Below are 25809 nucleotides of genomic sequence, written 5' to 3'. Positions count from 1 at the left end.
GGGAACATTCTCCAAGGCCTTTGCCAGCTTTCTGGCTCCCCAGCAAGACTGTGTCACCGCTCCCCAGTCACGGCTGAGTCGGCGGGAGCACTGTAAAAGGATGGTGAGGGAGTACGCAGCCGATCGCACGATCGATCTCCGTGTCGCCTCTGCCCCCTACAACTACTGGGTGTCGAAGCTGGACACATGGCCTGAACTCGCTCTGTATGCCCTGGAGGTGCTTGCTTGTCCTGCGGCTAGCGTCTTGTCAGAGAGTGTGTTTAGTGTGGCTGGGGGAATCATCACGGATAAGCGTACCCACCTGTCAACCGACAGTGCCGACAGGCTTGCACTCATCAAGATGAACAAAGCCTGGATTTCCCCAGACTTCTCTTCTGCACCAGCGGACAGCAGCGATACCTAAGCAATACGTAGGCTGCACCCGCGGATGGAAGCATCGTTCTCTCTCACCATCCAAAACGGGGACATTTCTGCTTCATCAATCTGTGTATAATATTCCTCCTCCTCCTCCTGCTCCTCCTCCTGAAACCTCACGTAATCACGCCGAACGGGCAATTTTTCTGAGGGCCACAAGGCTCACTCATATAATTTTTCTAAACAATTTTTATACGTTTCAATGCTCTTAAAAGCGTTGAAAGTTTAACTTGAACCAATTTTTCGTTAAACTGGGCTGCCTCCAGGCCTAGTTACCACTTAAGCCACATTAACCAAAGCGATTAATAGGTTTCACCTGCCCTCTTGGTTGGGCATGGGCAATTTTTCTGAGGTACATTAGTACTGTTGGTACACCAATTTTTGTGGGCCCTCGCCTACAGTGTAATCCAATTAATTTTTTGCCCACCTGCATTACAGCTGACGTTACATCAGCTGTGTTGGGCACTGCAATGGGATATATTTATGTACCGCCGATGGCTTCCTGGCACCCACCCATGCTGTGGGTCCACAGGGAATTATAAATGCATCTGTTTCCACTTCTAAAGAACCCCAGTCAGACTGGGGCATGCAGTGTGGGCCGAAGCCCACCTGCATTAAGCACGACATTACTACCTCAGCTGTGTTGGGCAATGCAATGGGATATTTTTGTGTATCGCCGGTGGGTTCCAGGGAGCCACCCATGCTGTCGGTCGACAGGGACTTCACAATAGGGAGTTGTACCTGCCTGTGTCTATGAATTAAAAAGCCTGGTCTGACTGGGGCATGCAGAGACACCTTGACAGAATGAATAGTGTGTGGCACATAGGTTCCCCATTGCTATGCCCACGTGTGCAGCTCCTGATGGCGGTGGCACAGGATTCTATTTCTCATTGCTTCTGTACAGCATTGTGGGCTATCGCCCCGCCCCTTTTAAAGAGGGTCGCTGCCTAGCCGTGCCAATCCTCTGCAGTGTGTGCCTGCTTTTCCTCTGGCAGACGCACTTCTAAATAGACATGAGGGTGGTGTGGCATGAGGGCAGCTGAAGGCTGCGCAGGGACACTTTGGTGTGCGCTGTGGGGGGGAGGGGGGGCGGTTGGGCAGCATGTAACCCAGGAGAAGTGGCAGTGGAGTGTCATGCAGGCAGTGATTGTGCTTTGTTGGAGGTAGTGTGGTGCTTAGCAATGGTATGCCATGCTAATGAGGGCATTTCAGAAGTAAAAGTTGTTGGGAGGGGGGGGGGGGCACTCTTGCCGCTATTGTGGCTTAATAGTGGGACCTGTGAACTTGAGATGCAGCCCAACATGTAGCCCCTCGCCTGCCCTAACCGTTACTGTTTCGTTCCCATCACTTTCTTGAATTGCCCAGATTTTCACACAAGGAAACCTTAGCGAGCATCGGCGAAATACAAAAATGCTCAGGTCGCCCATTGACTTCAATGGGGTTCGTTATTCGAAACGAACCCTCGAGCATCGCGAAAAGTTCGTCCCGAGTAACGAGCACCCGAGCATTTTGGTGCTCGCTCATCTCTAGTGATGACTCGTTTTGCAGGACATTCTGTAGTTTCTCTAGGTACCATTTAGGAGTATATACAACTTTTGATCATTTTTAATAACATTTTTCATGGAGAAGGGGTGACCAAAAAAAGTGCAATTCTGACTTGTATTTTTTTTCTGATAATGTCACCGTGTTGCATAAATAATGTGTTACTTTAATAGTTTGGACTTTTATAGACGCAGCAATACCAAATATATTTATTTTTAATTTTGATTCTTTTATTACAAGGGTCCAGTCACACGTGCAATTTTTAAGCGTATGTATAGGCATGTGAAAAAGAAAATGCCCTTCATGTGCTGGAAAATCACATGACCAGGTCTATTGCCATTCATATTTTCTATCTTTTGCAGGTGTGAATTTTTCATGCATGTAAAAATCACCTGTTGGCAAGCATTGTTTCTATGTAGAAGCGATTTTAAATTGCTCCTATACCTGCACTTAAGAATCGCTCGTGTGACTGCACCCTAATTATGGGGAAAAGTTTTTTGAAAACTTTTATTACCTTTTATTTTTCTTAAATAATGAATAAACTTTTTTCACTCATCTTTACATTTTTTTAGTCCCCATAGGGGACTTGAACTTCTGACCGTTTGATCGTTCCTGCAATGTAATCTAGTACCATAGTATTACGTTACACCAGGATCTGACAGGCAGTCCATAAAGCCATGCCAAAGGTATGGCTTTATAGGCAATTTACAATGGCAGCCCTGGGCACCTTCAGAAGACCCCTGGCTGACATGGCAACGAAAGGTTCAACAGTAATATGAACAGAGCCTTATATAATGTAGAAGACCAGTCGAATGTAGCAGACTGGTAGGCAGAGCTGGACATTTAATTAATTGTCATTTTGCTGAGGCGTGAATGTAACTTTCAGTAAAATCAGGAAATTAATATTAGCCCTGTGGACTGTTTTATTAGGCTGGGGGAAAGTGGGGGATGCAAGAGGCGGGGGGCTGTGATGACTGGGGTGAGGAAAATACATGGAAGCTGTGATGAGGAGGACAGTATATGGAGACTTTGATGGGGTGTATCCATAGTACAATGGGGCTGGGATGACTGCTGTGTTGTACCCAATCCTTCACGTATATACAATTAAACTTCATACACCATTTTTCATATAAGGGAATCACTTGCACAGCAATTCCTTGATAAGTACTGATTATCAGAATTGTCCCATTCGGTTCTGATAATTTAATAAGAGTTTATTAGGAAACTGCTGTGTATGCGATGCTCTTTGTAAAAAAAAAGTGTCTTGGTATTTTTGAGATTGAAAAAAAATTGGGATTTTAACTTTTGTCTAAATCACCCAGGCCTACTAGTAGGGTTCTTTAAAAGGGCAGGCAGATGCTGTCAGTAGCACTCCGATTTCATCGACACATCCATATACCTTGGGCATGGCTATGTATGCCACAAAGCCCCATCAATCATATTGGTATCGGGGGCTGGAATGTCGGGTGGGCATATAGATGTTATGAAGTCACATTGCCTTTTGAATGATTTATTAACAGGAACAACTTTTTCATGAATGGAGTCTCACCAAAACCGCCAGATAATCACTTTCTCACTAGAAAGTAGATGAGAGCTGGGAAGTCCCCATAAAGCAGTTTCGGAGCCTGTTCGTTATCTGTATCCAAACGAGGTGTTCCCAGAAACTCGCTTTCTTTCTCACAATCACCTCCACAGATGTCTCTGAATTACAGGTGGGAGTTTAACTTCAGAGCTCTCGCACCCTGGGCACACTCTGATTCTCTCTCAGTCTACACTACTCAAACTGCCTCTTCAAATTTCGACTCTCGCTAGACTGCTCGAGTAGTTCACTCCTCTCCCTTTACAATAGTAATGTAGTAATAACAAATTTTAAAGAAACATACCCCTCTGTGTGAACATAAAAGAGAACACTGTCAGTCAAACATAAATAGTGGTTTTAACCCTTATAATAGACAGCAGAGGAACATAGCTGCATCTCAAGAATTCTTCTTGTCTTTCTTGCACTTGCTTCACAACTAGGGGGCCAACATTCTAAATACTGTTGCCCCAAACAGTCCTCTGGGCTCCCTCACATATCTTTTATCCTAAAGCTAGCACTCTATGATATACATTAAAGCCCTTTTACACGCAACAATTATCACTAAAACGGACGTACGACTTAACGAACTGAAGACATCTTTGCATAAAATTAGTGAGCACCCTATAATGCACATACCATCTATTTGGTGGATTGCTGGGAAGGGGTGATAGAAGAATAACTGGATCTTTGATTGGGCAAGTAATTAAAATTTGATTACTAATCACCATTTTCTAAAGCAAGATTCTGACTTTTATCATAATTGTGAAATCAATATTAGCCCCACCTCTGGGGGCAGAGCTAACATCAGGCCAAGTGGAAGCACGGTGTGCAGGACTCCAGGAAATGGAGCAGTGTAGTGGATGCTGATGAGCTGGTGCAAGAATCAAGAATATTGCAGAATGGCTAAGCCTCAGTTAAGGCCCGTTTAAACACAATCATTATCGCTCAAAATTCGCTTAAAAGCCGTCTTTTGAGCGATAATCGTTGTGTGTAACTACACTGACATCATCTTGCGCTGTAAATGCAACAACAATTATCGCTCAAAAGTCACTCAAAAGACATCTTTTGAGCGATAATCGTTGCGTCTAAATGGGCCTTTAAGCAGTGCAAGGATACAAACCTATCACTGACGAAGACTTGGACAGTCAGTGCTAGGCTTGATTCCTGCAATGTATCCCAGCTCACCAGCATACAATTTCAGGACTGCAGAGGAGAAGGCTATGTAGAAGGAAAGGAGAAGGTATATGGGTTCTGTGATGACTGGGGGGGTGGGGGGGGGGGCAGTATATAGAGGCTATGATGACTGTGGGAGAGAACAGTATGTGGAGGCTATACAAGCAAAAACAAGTGGCAACACCACTCATTTAATATCTGAATAGAATATCTGAATAAAATTGTATGAACATAATATATACTAATTTCATAAAAATGCAAGGTTTTTAGTGCATATTTTAAGCAAAACATGTGGGCCCATCTGCCACATCCAGGTGAAACTTATTAGACAGGTTCCTAACTCTACCAGACTATATAGTTTAAATAAAGGGCCTGGGATAGATAGATTAATGGAGTATACAACAAAAGTGGAAGCAGCCACCCCTCCACAAACGCAAATGCAGCAAAAGACAAAGATGTGCAGGTGCACGTAAACCATGGTTGCTAAAATACAGTACAAGCCCACATGTTTTGATTAAAATATGTGCTAACAACCTTGCATTTTAATGGGTTAGCATATATAACAGTTGGGTATTATTATTCACATATTAAATGTGTATGAGTGCTGTTGCGACATGTTTTTGCTTGCACTGTATTGGTGCAGCCATGGCTTATGCGCACCTTTTGCATTTATTTATTAGAGGTATTCACTTCGTTTTTCTGTAAGAGGCTGTATTGAATTGGGGTAAAGGACAGTATATGGTGTCTGTGAGGACAGAGAGAAGGACAATATATTGGCGCTGTGATGACTGGTGGTATGGATAGTTTATGAGCATTGTGATGACTGGTAGTGTAGATAGTTCATAGGGCATAGCGATAGGGGGACAGTAAATGGGGAGCTGGAATGACAGGCGTGTGAATAGTACATGGGGGCTGTGATGACTGGTGGTGTGGATAGTTTATGAGCACTGTGATGACTGGTAGTGTAGATAGTTCATAGGGCATAGCGATAGGGGGACAGTAAATGGGGAGCTGGAATGACAGGCGTGTGAATAGTACATGGGGGCTGTGATGACTGGTGGTGTGGATAGTTTATGAGCACTGTGATGACTGGTAGTGTAGATAGTTCATAGGGCATAGCAATAGGGGGACAGTAAATGGGGAGCTGGAATGACAGGCGTGTGAATAGTACATGGGGGCTGTGATGACTGGTGGTGTGGATAGTTTATGAGCACTGTGATGACTGGTAGTGTAGATAGTTCATAGGGCATAGCAATAGGGGGACAGTAAATGGGGAGCTGGAATGACAGGCGTGTGAATAGTACATGGGGGCTGTGATGACTGGTGGTGTGGATAGTTTATGAGCACTGTGATGACTGGTAGTGTAGATAGTTCATAGGGCATAGCGATAGGGGGACAGTAAATGGGGAGCTGGAATGACAGGCGTGTGAATAGTACATGGGGGCTGTGATGACTGGTGGTGTGGATAGTTTATGAGCACTGTGATGACTGGTAGTGTAGATAGTTCATAGGGCATAGCAATAGGGGGACAGTAAATGGGGAGCTGGAATGACAGGCGTGTGAATAGTACATGGGGGCTGTGATGACTGGTGGTGTGGATAGTTTATGAGCACTGTGATGACTGGTAGTGTAGATAGTTCATAGGGCATAGCAATAGGGGGACAGTAAATGGGGAGCTGGAATGACAGGCGTGTGAATAGTACATGGGGGCTGTGATGACTGGTGGTGTGGATAGTTTATGAGCACTGTGATGACTGGTAGTGTAGATAGTTCATAGGGCATAGCGATAGGGGGACAGTAAATGGGGAGCTGGAATGACAGGCGTGTGAATAGTACATGGGGGCTGTGATGACTGGTGGTATGGATAGTTTATGAGCACTGTGATGACTGGTAGTGTAGATAGTTCATAGGGCATAGCAATAGGGGGACAGTAAATGGGGAGCTGGAATGACAGGCGTGTGAATAGTACATGGGGGCTGTGATGACTGGTGGTGTGGATAGTTCATGAGGGGCATGATGGTGGGACAGTACATGATAGTGTGAAAAATTAGAGGGCAAAGGCATTATAAAGGGATGTGATGAGGCGGACGACAGCATATGGGGATGTGACGAAGGGAGGAAAAGGGACAGCATATGAGAACTGGTGGTGTGGATAGTTCATTGGACACTGATAACGGGAAACTGAAATGACTGGGGGCGGGGGGGGGGGGAGTAGAACCTCATACTTTATATGTATATAACTGAAGTTCATACCGATTTTTTTTTACATAAGGGAACTAAGTGATAAGTACGTTTTATGGGAACTATTCCATTCTATTCTGATAATTAGTATATATTAAAGAATTTTATGGCAAATCGCCCAGCCCTAACTGGAGCCTGTAAAATCATTTTAATAGAAGTGGGACTATGAGGGAGCATTACAGATAGCAGCTATAATATGCATGTGGGCCCCTTTTTGCATTCATTAGTCCATGAGTATAGTAGCACCTGAACTGCCTTGATAGCAGCTCTGCCAGCAGTATAGTTTAATAGTACAGAGTCTACAATGTTCATGTACAGTATATTTAATGTAAACATTTTGACTAAAAGAGTCACAAGAGATGTGGAGCTTCCAGTTAAGTGTTAGATGTATAATACATATTCAGTTGGCATGCTTTTGACTACCTATGAAAATCAGACGTAAGTGGTGTCAATTGGAGACAGAAACTCAAATACAAAAATAAACAAAAGGGTACAAAACTTTTTTAGTTATATTTAAAACAACTGTAGAGTTTGTATTTTGTTTACTACAGTATGTATTGTGTAAAGCTTTGCCCCATAGAAAGAGGTTTTATATTGGTATAGGATTTTTCCACAACCATGGCAGTACTAAATAAGGGACTAAGCCACAAGTAGAAGTTTGCTCTGTGATCAAAAGGAGTTTGCAGTGCTTCGTACTCGCTCTATTTATTAGTAAAGCTTCATCAGGCTGCTAGAATTGGGGAATGTATCTTCCACCTTGTCCCCTGAGCACTGTCGCCAGCAAGGCCAGGAAGTAGAACTGTTGCTTGCTAAAAGAGATCAATGATCTTCGATCATTACTATTTATTTCGCACAACTGCAGGCTAAATTTCCCTCTTGCTGGTGCAATCTCAATCACATCATTCTATTCCCCAGTGCTACCTGTGATTAACCAATAATAGCATTGATTTGTTGTTTGGCTTGCTTTGTGTTTGGCTACAGTCAGAGGTGAAGAACCACAGTGTGTGGGTTTAACACTTGGTACTACTTGTAGTTATATCAATATCTGTGTAGAATGGAAGTTTATCTATTGGTGATTACTTACATGTCTTTCTATGAAGACTAAAAAAGGCAAATTCAGACTGACTTGAGATATATATATGTGATATGATTATCTTATCTTCTAAGATGCATTACAGAACTCAGAACTGGCTGCTTTGAGCATATACATCAGCCTTGTCAAGCCATTTTTGCCTGCCATGCCACATTACTGTGCTAAAAGCTTCCTTAACTCATTAAGGACGCGGCCCTTTCCCCCCCCCCCCCCCATTTTCGGGTTTTAACTCCCCCCTTTTAAAAAAAAAATCATAACTCTTTTATTTAACCATAGACACAGATGTCAGATTGCTTTTTTCGTTGTTCGATGAGTGGTATTTTTCAATGGTACTATGTAGAGATGAGCGAGCATACTCGCTAAGTGCAATTGCTCGATCGAGCATTGCCCTTAGCGAGTACCTGCTCGCTCGGGAGCAAAGATTCGGCTGCCGGCAGCTGGCGGGGAGCAGCGGGGGAGAGCGGGGAGGAACGGAGGGGAGATGTCTCCCTCCCTCCCCCCGCCGCCCCCTGCTCATGGCCGCAGCTCACCTGTCACCCGCGCCTGCACCCGAACCTTTTCTTCCGAGTGGGGAGATACTCGCTAAGGACAATTGCTCGATCGAGCAATTGTCCTTAGCGAGTATGCTTGCTCATCTCTAGTACTATGTAATGTACCATATAATGTACAGAAAAACTTGGGTGCATCTTGTTTCTATGGCGTACACACTGCAACAAAAATGACATGATAACTTTATCCTATGGGTCAGTATGATTATATGATAGCAAATTTATATATTTTATTTTTTTGCTGCACTACTTTTAATTTTTTCCAAAGATATTTAATTTTTTTAAATAATTTTCTGCTGCCATCTTCTGACAGCCATATCTTCTTCATTTGTGCAAGGGCTAATCTTTGGCAGGACATCCTGTAGTTTCTATTGGTACCATTTTGAACTATATATGGCTTTTTGACCGCTTTTTATTACATTTTTTTTTAATTACATTTTTTCTTGAAGGCAGGGTGACCAAAAAATCGTGATTCTGATATTGTTTGATTTTTTTTCTGACGATATTCACCATGTAGGTTAAATAATGTGTTACTTTGATAGATTTACAGATGGAGTTTTACAGATGCAGCGATACCAAATATGTTTTTTTGTTTTATTATTTAGATTATTTTATTCTAAAAATGGCAAAAGGTTTTTCTTAAATGTTATTACTTTTTATTTTTTTAATAATTAATAAAACTTTTTAAAACTAATTTTTACACTTTTTTTCACCCCATAAGTACAAGATGTTGCGATGCTGTGATCGCTCCTGCCGTATGATGTAATGTCATATTATTACATTGTACTGTGATCTAACAGGCAATCTATCAAGCCATGTCACAAGCATGGCTTGATAGGCAATTTGCAATGGCAGCCCTGGGGCCTTTCAGAAGTCCCTGGGCTGCCATGGCAATCATACAGCAACCCACAATCTTATCGAACGGGGCAATGTAGGACCCCAGAACATTGACGGTGGCATTTAAAGGGTTAACAGCTCAGATCAGTGGAACTGCTTATCAGAGTTGTTGATGGCGGGTGTCAGCTGTAAGAAACAGCCAGCATTGTATGGAGTGAGATCGACCCATGATCCCCCTCCATATATACCCTTCAACTAGAGATGAGCGAGCACGCTCGGTTAAGGCAGTTACTTGAGCAAGCATTGCTCTTCTCGAGTAACTGCATACTGGTCCGAGCAGATTCGGGGGCGGCGGGGGGGGGGGGGAGTAGCGGGGAAGGGGGGAGAGTGAGAGATCTCTCTCTCCCCTTGCTATCCCCGCCCTCCCCCGAATCTGCTCGGACCAGTATGCAGTTACTCGAGAAGAGCGAGGCTCGCTCGAGTAACTTCCTTAACCGAGCGTGCTCGCTCATCTCTACCCTTAACCAATAAGCGGGTTAAAGAGGTTTTCCAGGCAAATACTATTGATGACCTATCCTCAGGATAGGTCATCAATAGTTGATTGGTTGGGGTCCACCGCTCAGGATCCGAACCTAACCAGCTGATTTGGCCGCCCACTGTCAACACCACAACACATATGGAGCAGAAGCAGTTAGCTCGTAATTCCAGGCACAGCTGTCACAAATGCTGGCCACTACACCGAGCTAACTGCTTGCACTCTTTACCTTGTGTGTTGTGGTGCTGACAGTGGGCAGGCAATCGGTTTATCGGTTCGGTTGGGGTTCTGAGCAGTAGACCCCTGCCGATCAACTATCGATGACCTTCTGTTATGTCCGAGCTGGATGCAAAACATCTCATCCAGATCAGATGTAATATGCTGTCCTAACAGGGTGGACATACACACAAAGTACTAACACAGAGAACACAAGATAATTATAATGAAACCAAAAAGTAGGGGAACGGGAAATCTGACCCTAACCTACTAATGCGATGAAACCCTACCTAAAAACTGACACATGGTGACAGCAAGAATGGTGCCTTAATTTCTTCAATTGTCACAATAAAGGAGACGCGGATGCTATTTTTTAGAAGGATACTCTCTGTGGTCACACGTTTTCCAGTTGTACCCCTCTGCATAAGCAATTTTCTAGTAGACAAAACAGTCTCCTAAAGAAGCGTCTGCAGCGACCATGCAATCGTGGTGTTGGCATTGTGAAAAATGTGTACTTCACGAGGAAGATTATGTTGGGAAGTTACAATACTTTCAGCTTTCTTTAAAAAGCTTCTTCGAAAAATTAGGAGACCTTAGAACTTGAACGCACCTGGTAGAAACAACTTTTTCTAACTAAAGTACCCACGAGTACATACAAAATATAAGACAATACTGGATAGATTTCTTTCATGTTGACTAATACCATTTCCAGAAGGCAAGAAGCATTTGTAAAGAATGAAAAAAAGTAATAGAAATGTACATGATTGGATTATCTAAATCTGAATAGAAGGTATTTTTACATTTTGTAGCATATTGTAAAAACACTGTATTGAGTTTCCCTTAGAAACAAGAAAATACCATTATCTGAAGCACAAATTAAAATAATCTTTTCTTTAATATAATGTAGTTTAGAATAAGAAAGATGTTACTACTTCATTTCCTGAGCAGCAATCTTATGACAGCCGCCTAGCCCCAGCTGCTTACACCACCGGTCACTTAGAGATTAGCAAATCTTTTTCAGCACTCTTGGATTACATGCCAAATAATGTAATAAACACTATTGAGAAATAAAAATATGGATTAGAACAACTGTGCAAAGCCTTAAGCATTACTTGTCTGGGAAATAACTTGACACAGTAGAGAACAGGAGACATGAATTAAAAAGAATAGAAATTCATCTAAAAATTACATTTTCCGCTCAGGGTCTCTAGAACTTTTACTCCCTGATGTGGTATAGACTGAAGTTTGGGAATTCAGATATTTGGACCTTTTCCAGCACAGTATGTAAATGTCTTTCCTCTTGCTTTACTTTCACATGTGCATGAGCCTGTGCATAAGTCATCTCAATATAGTATTCGAAAAGTTGGAAGCTAGCGCCTCTGGACTCTGAGTTATATCCAAGCTGGAAGGAGGTTCCTTCCGTTCTTATCTCCAGCTATTTGTATAGCGCCAACATACTTCACTGTAGTCAACCACATAATGTAGGTCCCTGTTCCTAATTGGGCTTACATTCTAAGTTCCTTTTCCTTAAAGGACCAAGCAGCAGCGTTCGACACAGTGGGAGCGGGGAGGGGTGAATATATGACTTTTATTTATTTCACTGCATGGAAAAGGCTTTTTAGCAAAACCCTACAACTCGTAAAACCCCTTTAACTATGGTCACCTGTGTGCTGATCATCCTACAACATTTGCATCAGTTCTCTGGTAACAAGAACTTTGCACACAGGACATGCTCTAATTTCCTAATATACTCAGTGCTGTAATTTGCTCCCAGAATGATGATCTTAGGGAACATGCCTGCATGGTGGCAGTGTTAGTTTACGTCACATCCATATGGATGGAATACCGACAAATCTCTATGGATGTATCCCACGTCTTTGGATGAGAAATAATACCACTCCCCCCAGCAGCACAAGTTCCCTAGAGTTTGTTAGTAAATTAGAACACATTTTCTGCTCTATTAAGTCTGTTATATGTACTCACAGAGAAGCGCTTCAGATTTTGTAACTAAAATATTGAATATAAACTTCTACGTATGTGGAAACTCACAGTCCTGAGATCAAAAAAGCATTACGTTTCCTGTGTATGACGGTCTACAAAACATTCACTGACATCAGTACCTGAATAGATGTGATGGTATCTATGCATTGAAAAGATTTCTTAGGCCTTATGCACACTATCTGAGCAATAAGGTAGCAGTAGAGGACCCCCGGCCCTATAGACCTCTGTATAACTCTGATTTTAAACAGGAGCACAGTGTTTTTCTAAAATGCACCAGGTTCTCCTTACTTTCTTACTTTGCTGCTGTTTACACCCTGTTTCATGTATTTTAAGTTCTGATTTTCAGGTGGTCTTCCCCATTTTTCTGCTGCTGTGCTTTTTTTGCAATCCACTTTCATGCAGGGAGCATATTGCAAGCCTACCATTCTACCAGAAGTTCACTGTCTCGTGCTTCCTTTCCCTCGCTTCCCATGGTGCATTGCGCTTACCCTGGTCCAATCAGCAGGGAGGCTGCATCTGAATGTTCACTGTTCTACTGTTCAAGAATGATTGCGGGAGCTGGGCATTCAGAGACATACTGGTCAAATAATTAGTAAACCCAAAGTAATGTACGAACACATGCTGGAACAGCTGGAGAGGCAGAGAATGTGAAGACTGTGTACACACTGACTGCAGATCTATCAGCCTGTGAGTGCATCAAAGCAGCCTGTAAAGATAGCCCTTCCCTCACAGGTAAGAAAAGGTCCCAACATCCAAGTTACTACAGAAGCTCAATGCATAACAATAGGCAGTGCACTGCAGGGGAGCTGAAAGGGAGACACCTAGTGGCAGTACTTCACTTTTACAAAGGTAAAAAGAAAAAATATTTTAAGGAATGTATACTTCAAGATGGATGAGACACACAGGCTATTTGATGAGCATACGTTATTTGAAAAGTCAGTGGCCTTTTAAAGCATCTAACCCCCTCTGAAAGATGCCTGATTTCCTAGTGTTCCAGTGAGGGTGTTTCTCATTTTGACTATTTGTCTGAAAAACCAACTTTCCTGAATTCTACTGACATGGGACAACATATTCCTCAACACAATTTCAGGATAAGCCATCCCGGAATTCTGCACTATTTTCAATTCTGCATCAAAATGCCCACGTTAACAGTGCAAATTTGGTGCTGAATATTCTGCAGGAGGTCATATTCTACAATGTCGCAGTGGAATATTCTGTCCCGTATGAAAGCACCCTAAGACAAATCAGTCAGTAAAATAGCGGGTCCACACCTGCTGTGTAACGGTTAGGAAACCTTCGCACATAGCTTAATTGCTGTGTAATTTTGGAAAACCTGCAGCACTTAGGTTGTAAATCCAAAGTGGCCAGTTGCAGAAATGCTTCAGAATTTAACCCTTCTATTTCAAAGGTTGAATTTCACAGCATAAATAGACATGCGAGGACTGCGTTGGTAACAAGAGGGCATCCGCTATGTCTAGAAGAAAGCAGGTTTCATCACCAACACAGAAGGGGGTTCTTTACTGTAAGAGCAGTGAGACTGTGAAACTCTCTGCCTGAGGACATGGTGATGGCAAAATCCATTAAGGAGTTGAAGAGGGCACTAGATGCCTTCCTAGAGTGCTATGATATTACAGGATATAGACATTAGGTGACCAGTGAGAACTATTAAAGGTTGATTCAGGGATTATTCTGATTGCCATTATGGAGTCGGGAAGGAATTTTTCCCCCAAATGGGCTAATTGGCCTCTGCCTCTGGGGTTTTTTGTCTTCCTCTGGATCAACAAGGGGGTTGAAACAGGCTGAACTAGATGGACATTCGCTTCATTCAGCCTAACATAATCTGTTACTATATTTATGCTGCGGGTTTCGAATCTGCAGCATTTTTAGGTTTGCTTGGGAAAATTTTCTCTACAAAGTAAAGGAGATTTTTAAAATGCTCTCAACATGGGTTGTACTGTAAATACTGCGTGATTCCACCAGCGGAAATTTCTCAGCATTTCCGTCACGTGTGAAGGCAACCTTACATTGCTGCACAGATTGCCTTTAAAGGATTAATATTTCATCAGGGACTCCTTGTACCTCGGGGCGGCTGTGCTGGGTGTACGGGGGGTCATGTTATTTTGCACGTTATATGGGACATCACACACTAAATATTCAGTATGAAGCAACATAGGATCTACAACCCAATAAAGCTATCAGTTGATTTTATGGGTCATTAAAAAATAAATGAAAATAGCTTCTGTATAAATGAATCATGGTGGACTCATTCGTGTAAGGTTTCTCTAGCCACTTACTGCCTCATTTCAGGCACAGTCTAAAAATAAAAGCCTGGCATTCTTATAGCCTAAGCAGCAATTTAGAACTGTGAGCAACATAGTAAAATTACTCAGAAAACCAGATCTAACTACTTGTATTTGCCGCAGGTGGGTAACAATGAGCCATAGAAGTGTTTGCTGGAGCATATGGAAAAATAGATCAGCACTGTTGTATGAATAATGGATTGTAAAAGAACACTTCTCATAAAATGAAAATGACCTTAAAGACCATAGCTTGTCCTCTTGTATTGGTTTTTTAACAATCTGTTGAACTATTTCCGACTTATTTTGTCTCATACTGCACACTGACAATAGATCCTGAGTAACATCCACTAATGGCAGCCATTGCATTGCCTGTGTGTGTAGTAATCTCTCAGCTTCCCCAAGTAAGCACTCTTCTTCCATTGGCCACCTTATCTAGGCTCTAAATGATGGCTAGGTATTAAAGAACATCTAAGCACCCTGTGCTTCATTGTTTCTGAAACTCCCATAAAAGTAAATGAAAGTTATGTAAACAGCATACCATTTCCCCAAAAGTAAGACCTACCCCAAAAGTAAGCCCTGCCCTGGTTTTGGGGACAGGTTTGAAATTTAAGCCTTGTACCGAAAATAAGCCCTAGCTAAAGTACATGAAAAAAAAACCCTATCAATACTCACCTGGCCCGTGGCCTCTGAGTCCCTCGCTATGGTCCACAGCGATGCGGCAGTCTGCAGTGTCCTGCATTCTGAGATATCCTCTTCTTTCTCATGACAGGGCCTTAAATACCCTGCCTCCAGCAAAGCGAGCACTGTGATTGGGTCAAGCTCCAGTCAATCAGAGCTGGTGCTCGATCATTCACAGCCATTCATCATGGTGTCATTCACTAAATGGCTATGAATGATCGAGCGCAGGCACTGATTGGCTGGTGCTCGACCCAATCACAGCATTCGCTTTGCTGGAGGCGGGGTATTTAAAGCCCCATCACCAGAAAGAAAGAGGATATCTCAGCATGGAGGACACTGCACATTGATGTATCGCCGCCGGAGACCAGTAGTGTGAGAATCGGGACACCGCGGATCAGGTGAGTATAAGGCTCCCCCCAAAAATAAGACACTGTGCCTCTTTTAGGGCAAAAAATAATATAAAACAGTGTCTTATTTTTAGGAAAACACGATAGCACAGTGAACTAGAATCATAGAATTGTTGAGTGGGATTGGACCTCCAGGGTTAACAGGTCTACCCCCTGCTCGGTGCAGGATTCACTAAGTCATCCCAGACAGATATTTGTACAGCCTGTTTGAACACTTCCATTGAAGGAGAACTCCCCAGCTCCCAAGGTAACCTGTTCCACTCATTGATCACCCTCACTGTCAGTAAGATTTTTGTAATATCTAATCTGTGTCTCATCCCTTTTAGTTTCATCCCATTGCTTCTAGTCTTTCCTTGTACAAATGAGAATAGGGCTGATCCCTCTGCACTGTGACAGCCCTTCAGATATTAGTAGACAGCTATTAAGCCTCCTCTCAGACTTCTTCTTTGCAAGCTTAGCATTCCTAGATCCTTTAACTGTTCCTCATAGGACATGATTTGTAGACCGCTCACCATCGTGGTAACTTTTCTCTGAACTTGCTCCGGTTTGTCTATGTCTTTTTTAAAGTCGGATGCCCAGAACTGGACACAGTATTCCAGATGAGGTCTGACCAAGGAAGAGTAGAGGGGGATAATTACCTCACATGATCTAGACTCTATGCTTCTCTTAATACATCCCAGAATTATGTTTGCCTTTTTGGCTGCTGCATCACATTGTTGACTCATGTTCAGTCTATGATCTATTAGTATAACCAAGTCTTTTGCACATGCGCTGCTGCTTAGCCCAATTCCTCCCATCCTGTATGTGCTTTTTTCATTTTTCTTGCCCAGATGCAGGACTTTGCATTTCTCCTTGTTAAATACCATTCTGTTAGTCTCCACCCACTGTTTAAACTTCTCAAAAGTTATGGAAACAGCACTTCTATGGGAGTTATGGAAACAGTGTAGCACAGAGTACTTGACTGTTTCTGTAAAATCCGTCCACCTTTTGAAGCATAGAGGTGGCTGCCAATACCAGAAGAACCAAGACATGCTTTTTAATTCACACCACATTTTAGACTGCATTTACACGGACGAGTGTGATATTATTTTAAGAAAATTGCACTTGATATTGCACTCATAAACTTGCAATTTTTAAAGCAATTCTTATGCTTTTTAAGAGAAAACTGCTTTACGTCACTTTACATGCAATTTTCATGCGTTTTTCATGCACATGAAAAAATTGCATGCTAAAATAAAAAAACACACTATACTTGCATTCAAATCGCATGGCATGCGAGTGCAATGCGGTTCTTTTACACACCTAGGGAATGATGTGTGATTTGAACAGCATCGCCCAAAAATAGGACATATTGCATTTTTTCGATCTCACAAGTGATCCAAGTAAAATATCACTCATGTAAATGAACCCATTGAAATCAATAGGTTAGCGTCCTGTGTGAGTTCTGTCTATATTGCAATCGAACAGGATTAGCATGGCAAAATTGTTCATGTAAATACACCCTCAAGGCTCTTTCATACAAGCGTATGGTGACAGTGTATTATGCACATGGGTTCTACGCACATAATACCCTGTACAAATATGCCATTGGCTCCCATGCTGCCGCTCACACATATTGCACGAAATACGTGTGAAAAAAGGATCACAGCATGCTCTATCTTGCCACGTATTACACACGCATACACACTAAGATAGTGCATAGTGATTGGCCATGCGCAGCAAGTACCCAATGTCATTGTGTACCAGCTGCATACTGCGTGCGTCTCACATGGGCAGCATGCAGCAAATTCCGCTTGTGTGAAGCTGCCATTACATATAGTTACTTCTGTATTATAGATCTGAAAATCAATAAGAAGGTATACAGTCCTGTACAGTATCCTTAGACCTCTATAGAACAGACTGACACCAACAATGTCTCCTTTTAGCATTCTTCTGGCAGATTTATGTCTGGATGCTTTTTTATCACTGTATTGAAAACCATGGACTGCAGATTTTTACAAAACAACAGGACATTACAAAAAAGTATATATTAAAGGGGTATTCCAGGACTTTAACTATTGATGACCTATCCTTAAGAAAAGTCATCAATATTTGATCGGTGTGGGTCGAAAGCTTGGGATTCCTGCTGATCAGCTGATCACCTGGCTCGCTGCCAGTGCAGCGGGCTGGACGTCATTATCTATGATCAGCGCCGGAAGTGGAGAAGTCAGCTTCATTTCCACTGAAATCAATGGGAGTGTTCTCTTCTAATTACACTTCTGGCTCCTCATTGAAGCCTGGATAGGATAGGTCATCAATAGCTGAAATCCCAGAATACCCCTTTAAGCCAAATAATGTAAATCAATGGCAGAGGCATCCAAACATAAAGGTATACGCTAGCATATGTCTGACCAGTGTGCATTTGGATTTCATATCTATCAAATTGATGTGAGCTGTATGCTACCTTATGTCAAGTGTATACATTTTGGAGTGATCTGTTTAATATAGCCCTCAAACAAGATACATCTGCATCCCTTTTCTGAAGTCCAGTAGTTCTAGCATTCTATTCATGAACCCAAACATTCTTAATGAGCAGTCCCTGCCCCATAGGTGAGTGCTGCATTACAGACTGAGAGAGGATATAAAAAGCTGACTAAAAATACAGATAAGTCAATTATATGATTAGCATAAAAAACTGCATCTAGAAATGGAATCTATGGAGCCTTCTTAACTAGTTGAGCTTTTTTTAAAGGACTGCCAAGTAAGAAACTAAATACATTTAAAGTACCTGAAGATCTTGACTTATTTCGAGACTAATTGCATAGTTATATCAATGTGTCCACAATGTTAAATGTTCCTTCCAGCAGTAAATAAATACCAAAAAGATCTCAGTACTAGAAATGTAACAAAGGTTATTTGGGAAGGTGAAAAAGCCAAATACACACACAAATGGTTTTTTGAAAGCTGCACTTTTCAGTACTATAAATGTCAAGCAACGCAGCCAATATATACAACCCTTTAACCCATCCAAGAGTTACCAAAGAGCTTTTGAAAACCGTGAAGCTATCCAGAGATATAAAAATACCTTACAGTTCAGAGGACTTTTTCCAGAGCAGTAACAATGGAAAGTTTGTTATCTTGTTACATATTTGAATGGTCCAACAGTCCTCCCACTATCTTGGAAAGTAAGACTAGAGCTATTGTACAGAGACTTTTTGTAGCAAAGCAGAGGAATGTAACAGAGAGTTGAATGCAACACAGTGCACTGTTCTGGAACTTGAAAAGTCACACTACATGAAGACTCCATTTATCCCCATCCTAATAAGTAAGTGAATCAGTATGAGACGTATAGTATGGGAATTTCACAGTACACAACAAAGCAATATATTCTAATGTATACTGATTTAACATTCCTTGATATAAAACTGAGAATGTATATATTAGCAGATCACTTAATACATCCCTTAAGTAGTTTACTTTGATCCCAAGAGTATTTTTATGGCTCACCAAAAGCTTTACCTAACAGTCTACATCATTTGCTATAATGATATGCAACACTGTCTGAGATTTTGTGTTCAGTTATATCATGAATATGGTCCCAATGTCTTATCATCAAGATTTTATTAGTATGAGGACAGCAGAGAATAAAGACACTCAACACACCCAGGAGATACCAAGAAAAGCTTAGCTCATTCTTACTGCTGTCCAATATCGATTCAGACACGTGTAATGCCAACCATGGGGGCACCTCACCACACCCCACACTGCTCAGTCATACACTTCAACAATGTAGTCATCAAATTGTATCCAAATCAGTGACAGCAGTGAACATATCAGCAATGTAAAAAAAATAATATTCCCAGTGTTAAAGTTCTAACCTTGCTATCTGCAAACGCAGTTTGCAATGGATGCATGTGGGTAGGAAGAAGTATTCTATTCTATTTACAATTACTATTATTACTGTTTATAACACATATAGAATAGATACAATACGACTGTATAATAAATAAAGCGGAGTCCTTGCTTCTCTATGATGCTGCATGCATGACTACAAGAAACAGCCTTCATTTCTCACTGATACATGTGTGTGGATTCTTAGCAGGGAAACCTGGCTGTGCATTGCCTTGTGTAGGGGTATAGGCACAGCTTTGCATCATAACTATTGTTTCCAGCATCCAGTGTTTTGCATTAGAAGCTCTGCCTTGTCTCCAAGGCATGGTCCTGCATTAAGCACTAGTGCTTTCCAACAATATGTTGCATTTGTATTAGAAAAGCAGTTTATTAATAGCCCATAGCAGCTTCTAGCATCTCACTAGTGATGCTTTCCATTCTCTATATTACAACTAAAAACATAAGTGAAGAGCAATCTGCTAAAGCCATCAGGGACGTCTGTCAGTATATACACATCTATATACCATGGAAAAGTAGTGAAGGATAGGATCCAAGAATGTAGCTTGTGCTATAGCTTTCCTATACATCCCTACAGCACATTACACATGGAAAGAAAAGCATAGAGAGGTGTAAGAGTTAAGCAAGAGCCAAGCTGAACTATGAAGACAAAGAAACTAGATCACCAGGAGCTCCCTGCTGCTCTAGGTGAGGGGCAGACATATATTTACCCGATTTCCTCCTCCAGCTCTGATATATCCGCCAATATGAGGAAGACCACCAACAAGGTGACAGTGGCCAGTACCCAGCTCCTGAAGTCCGGATGCATAGCTCTTGCAGGTCCAAGCTAGCAATGCAAATGATGCCAAACAGCTCTCAGTACCAGCAGCTCCACAACTGCTCCAAGTCAATCCCAGCTGGCTGCAAGCACAACAAGGCAGGCAGGGTCTCTGCTTATTCCTCCTCCTGTGATGAGTGGATGTGGGGATGGTGGCAGATCATTGTCACCTTTCATCAGAGTACATGCTGCTGTTCACACATACACTGAGAAGGAGAGCTCAGATCTATGCAAAGTACTGACATCCACTGGCTGACACAGAGATCCTCCCTCTCTCCCCCCTTCTCTATTGCTTGAAGTTAGTGTGACAGAGAAGAAGTCCTCACCTGGGAATGGCCCTAAGCAAGAGACTAGGAGAGGTGTCTGGTGATGGCAGTACATGAAAACCATAGTTACAACACACCAGGGAGGACATGGAATTATGATATATGTGTCATGCTTCACAGAAAGTGTTGGTAAGTAAAGGGTTACACAGCATCTCTCTATGTGTTACACAGCACTGATAAATGGTCCAGTAGCAAACAAGTAGCAGGATGCTTCTGCTATATACTGTCGCCGGAGGCTAGAGATGCAGCAGGATAATGTTATTTGTATGTATCTGTATCTCAGCTGAGAAAAGTTACACCTGACAGCAACTTTTAAACAAGCTATCATATGTTAGAGTGGGAAATATTCACAACTGTGACAGATATATGGTGGCTGCACAATATTTCCATTGATTTTCATGAGAGTGAAATCTCACAAGTGTAATCACCTGGAAGTTGCATCAAGCAAACAATTACTACAAATACTGATTTACTGCAATGGTTCCCTCTCTGTGTCTCAGAGATGTTTTGTAGCTGATAGGGTGTATTGAGAAGCACAGGCAAGGAGACAAAAGGTTTCCCTACTGTAATTCTCCCAAGTATCCTGCTACTGCAGTAATACACCATGGCTAGGGGTATTGCAGAGTTCACTCCTGCTAAACCTCATCCAACCTCTACTGACAAAACACCTCCCACCACCCACTCCTGCTCCCTTTTACCAAACTGCAAAAGAAAGAACAGTGTGCGCTGAGTGAGTGACACTGGAATTGTTGGCCCCCAAAGTCTCCTTTTATTAACTAATTACAAGTTGCAACTCCTTTAAACTTTAATAGCACAATAGTGCCTAAACATGCATTATAGATAATAACATAATAGTATCGGCTGAACTCCAGGAAGATCTGACAGTACCAAAAAAGAGGCTCTTCCAGCTGCACCAGGGCAACTCGGGAAAGGGGGAAGACAAATATGTCAATGTGTACTGCATACTCCAAACCAGCAGTTCTGCAGTGTATCACTCAGTCCATATCCATAAGTGCAACGCTCAAGGGTAAGATATCTTTTTACAAAAATCACACCACTTTAAGTGCTCTGAAATACCTCAACATTGCCAGCTGTTGTGAGAATAGAAGAATTACAAAGAACCCTCTCCCGACCAGCAAGGCTGTATACGAACACTGATTGGTCAGGCACGGATACAATACCCTTTCTTAAGCTATGGATTGTATGGTGAACTCCATCTCACTCTTCCTGCCCATCTTCAATCCACTTCTCTTAAAGGGCCACTCGATTGATATTTTTATTCATTCATGATATAGCTATCCCCCCAGAATATATAAGTGAGCTAGTGTTATCTTGGTTAGTTATTACTTTCTGTCTGAAACTCCCAGTTAGGTGATCTCAATTCCGACCAGCTTAGATCTCCTTGGGGTTATGGATTCAGTTTCTAGTCAGATTCTCAGTTTGTGTGATTCTGTTACATGCAGCTACCACTGAAACTGCCTGCAGGGTGACACAGACATCCTATCACAGTTAGGGTGGATTCAGACGACCGTATATCGGCTCGAGTTTCACGCCGAGCCGATATACTGTGTCCTCATCTGCAGGGAGGGGAGGATGGAAGAGCCAGGAGCAGGAACTGAGCTCCCGCCCCCTCTCTGCCTCCTCTCCACCCCCTCTCCACCCCTCTGCACTATTTGCAATGAAAGGAGGTGGGATGGGGGCGCCCCCATCCTGCCTCTCCCCATTGCAAATAGTGCAGAGGGGTGGAGAGGAGGCAGAGAGGGGGCGGGAGCTCAGAGCACTGCTTCTGGCTCTTCCAGGCTCCACCCCTGCAGAGAGAGACGAAAACCCAGCCGATATACGTTCGTCTGAATCCAGCCTTACTGATAATGATCAAACAGGTCCTGTCACACAGTTATAATAGAGGAGATCACAGCTTATTCTCCTGACAGTGTACTTATGGTCTATAGCTTTTTTTAGGTGAATATAGAAGGTAATGATAATTAAGCTGCCCCCCAGCAGGCAAAAATGTTATAGCTTCAGTTAATGCTGCGTTGATGTATTATGGGATAGATGTGAAACTGAAAGTAAAAAAATTGCAGCCTCAAGATGGTGGCTAATAAGCATAACGCCTCACGCACATGGGCAGATTTGAATTGCGGAATCTGCGATTGGCACCTACACATATGAGTCACTGTTGAAGTAGCCCATAGGAAAGCATGGAGCGCCCTCAGCTCCATGCACACATGTGGGTTTAATTTGCGGATTCCACAAGTGGAAAATAAATTGCAGTATGCTCCATTTTAGCACAGATTCCGTGCGGATGGGCTCCATTGATCCCTATGGAAGCGTTTGATCCACAGTACATCTGCAATTACAATGCGGATTTGTAGGTGGATACTTCTTAGGTTGCTTGAAGGCCAGGCAGGAAGGTATGGAAAGAGTTTTTTGGAACAAACAAGTGCAGCGGTCATTTTGACAGAATGTTTGATATGGGTAGATTAGTTGCACAGATGCAGGACTTCCCTGCCATCTGGGACAGCAATGCAGATGGATTTCAGGATAAAAATCTTAATGCGTACGGTGAGGAATGGACCACTGGCACCGTCACTGAAAAAAGGGTCTCTGTTAGTACTGTCTTCACCTTATCTGATATACACCAACATAGATGCACACATGCAAGCACACATACATGTATACACACAAACACGCATGCAGACATGCATGCACACACACACAAGCATACAGACATGCATGCACATATGCATGCAGACATCAGGGCAACTCTTTTTTCTTCAATTTCTATTAAGATATTTGTGAATGCCGTGCATGTTTGCAGTTATGTGCTGTCTGGTTTTAGTGCTTTGAAATTCTAATTTCTCTTCATTTTTGCTTCTTTGCTCTGTTACAGTGGAGGAAATAAAGCACAAGTGGCGGAGTACAAGGGACCAATTCCGCAGGGAGTATACCGCTACGCCCAAAAGTGGTGACGGAGTGAATTGGAAATGCCAATATGTTTTTTACAATCAGCTTTTGTACCTGGCTCCAACTATGGTAATGCAACCATAAATACCCTGTAACGTAAAAAATGTACAATGAATAGTGGCAACCTGCATTAGACGTATGTTCATGGACATATGGGTAAAATAGCGCAGGTCTACTATGCCGTTTTACACACACAAGGACTTTCTCTTTGCCAGTGAAAAGCCAGTCGAGATCGTGCATCTAGCGGGTATGCATTGCATATGTCCGAGAATATGACCTCACAACATGGGCAGTCTGTTTTGTTTTCCAAATTCCCCGCTAGTGAGCAGCCATGCATTTCGCAAAGTTGTCCTGCTTTGGGGCAGCGTTCCGATACCGAGCCCAAAGCATGGCTGTGTTCCAATATGCAGAGAAATAGTAAATTCTGTGATTATTTCTCTGTTCTATGGAAACGCTGTCTGCATGCGCAGGTGTGCATAGAGAAATGAAAGTCCCTCGATTTTCATTGCCTCCCTTTTCTGCGTATCACTCATGCATGGTGAAAAAAAAGGGGTCAACTGCAAAACGGCAACCTTAACTGCGGAACTCATTTGGGTGAAGATGGTGTGACATTTATCCTTGTAGAACAGGACGTATGCACAAATGTCCATAGGTCTAATGCCGTTGACAATAGCCCTAACGACATTTACGCATATGTCCTTTTCCACAAAAGATAAAAGTCGCACCGCCTTCCCCGAACAGTGTTCCGCAGTTAAGGTTGCTGTTTTGCAGTTGACCTCTTTGAGATGCATTAAAAGGACAGGACACATTCACTAATCAAAGCTTTATTTCTTTGTGCACAGGTCAAATGATAATTTCGAAAGTGCCAACACTGCAGAGGTGGAGATGAAGGAGAGACATCTTTCTAGGCCATCACATTCCCTCAAGATGTGCTGTTGGAGTTGAAGGGCGGAGACTTATCAAGCAGCAGCCAAGGGACAGATGTATGTGAGACACTTTCGCCTCCAGCACTTCCTCCAGCAGGGAAATGGGGCAGGCCACCATCAGCAGCAACAGCCAGACACCAAGAACAGATGCAGGGGAGGTGTTGGCCCTGCTTCAGGAGCAGAACATGCCGTAGGACGCTGCTGATAGCTTTGGGCAACACTTCGCGACTGTAATCAGAAGGTTGCCCGAAAATCTGCAAATGACCACACAATGCTATATCTCATTCCTGCTGGAGATGTCATCACCTTTAACTCCCCATAAGAGCTATACAATGTTATTGAGCAATACAGGGCACGGTACATGCAGCGGTAACTCAATGCCATTCAGCCACCACCACCCTCACCTCCACCCCAACAGCTTCACCAGGGTGGTCAAGGATATTTTCCTTACAGCCAATTCTACCAGAAGCAACCAACTGCTTGGCAGAATCCACGCACAGCAGTTCCCGATACCCAGCACAGAGCTGCCATCAGCTTCCCTGGGATAATCTGGCATGCATTATGCCGCACCCAGCAGTGATGCTGGGGGACGGGATCATGATTGGTAGAGCATTTTAAAGTAAATGTTTGTTTAAAAAGTTTTTGAATCTACTTTTGTAAATACACATTTTTCTGTTAATGACTGATATATAAGGTATTACGTGCCAGAATGGCTACATCTGCAGTCTGGTATGCTTTGCCCTAAACACCCAGTCAGCATCTACCAAAACTCAAAAACAGAGAATACACACACTTTTTTCCACAAAATGTTTTTTACACGCTAATTTTTTTTTAGTAACCAAAAAAAAACAACATAAAATGAGGTATTAGTTTATTAAACGGTCAAATTTTGAAAATACACAACACTCCTTTTTCAGGAGTTATTCTAAGCAAATATTATCTAAGCTTGCAACCCGCATCAAGGGTCCTCATTGTCTTGCAAATCCCTAACAAAAAAAACACTACCTAACAAAATAATTTGGAAGCCGGTAAAAAGAAATAACATGGTTTAGAAAGTACTGATTCTCAGGCTTCGCGGAAAGAGGTCAACTGCCATGGAACTTCTCCCTGAGGAGTCGGGAAGTAGTCCACAAAGTAGTCTCTAACCTGAAGTCCAGAAGATGTAGGCCTAATCAATTGGCTCTGATCCACGCCTGCAACTGTTGCGGTTGTTGGCAGTAGATCATCCGCAACCGTTCAATCCATGTCATTGATCCAGCAAAAATTATGCAGAACCACAGCGGCTTTAACTACCGAACACACATTTACAGGTTCCATCTGAATA

At 42.5% G+C, this 25809-nt stretch overlaps 1 protein-coding gene across 1 annotated transcript in view; it reads right to left on the bottom strand.

Annotated features, from left to right (window-relative positions):
- The window catches only part of ST8SIA2 (ST8 alpha-N-acetyl-neuraminide alpha-2,8-sialyltransferase 2), a 213066-nt gene extending 192581 nt beyond the window's left edge, over nt 1–20485 (bottom strand). Inside the window, exon 1 of the mRNA XM_066592826.1 lies at nt 20163–20485. Within this exon, the coding sequence (XP_066448923.1) occupies nt 20163–20260 (98 nt within the window). The 5' untranslated portion in view covers nt 20261–20485. The remainder of the gene's footprint in view (nt 1–20162) is intronic.
- Nucleotides 20486–25809: the final 5324 nt, after the last annotated feature.

Source organism: Eleutherodactylus coqui, chromosome 2 (genome assembly GCF_035609145.1).
Source record: "Eleutherodactylus coqui strain aEleCoq1 chromosome 2, aEleCoq1.hap1, whole genome shotgun sequence".
Lineage (NCBI taxonomy): Eukaryota > Metazoa > Chordata > Amphibia > Anura > Eleutherodactylidae > Eleutherodactylus > Eleutherodactylus coqui.
The sequence above is the reverse complement of the archived record's forward strand: the minus strand, read 5'-3'. Positions and strand labels throughout refer to the sequence as shown.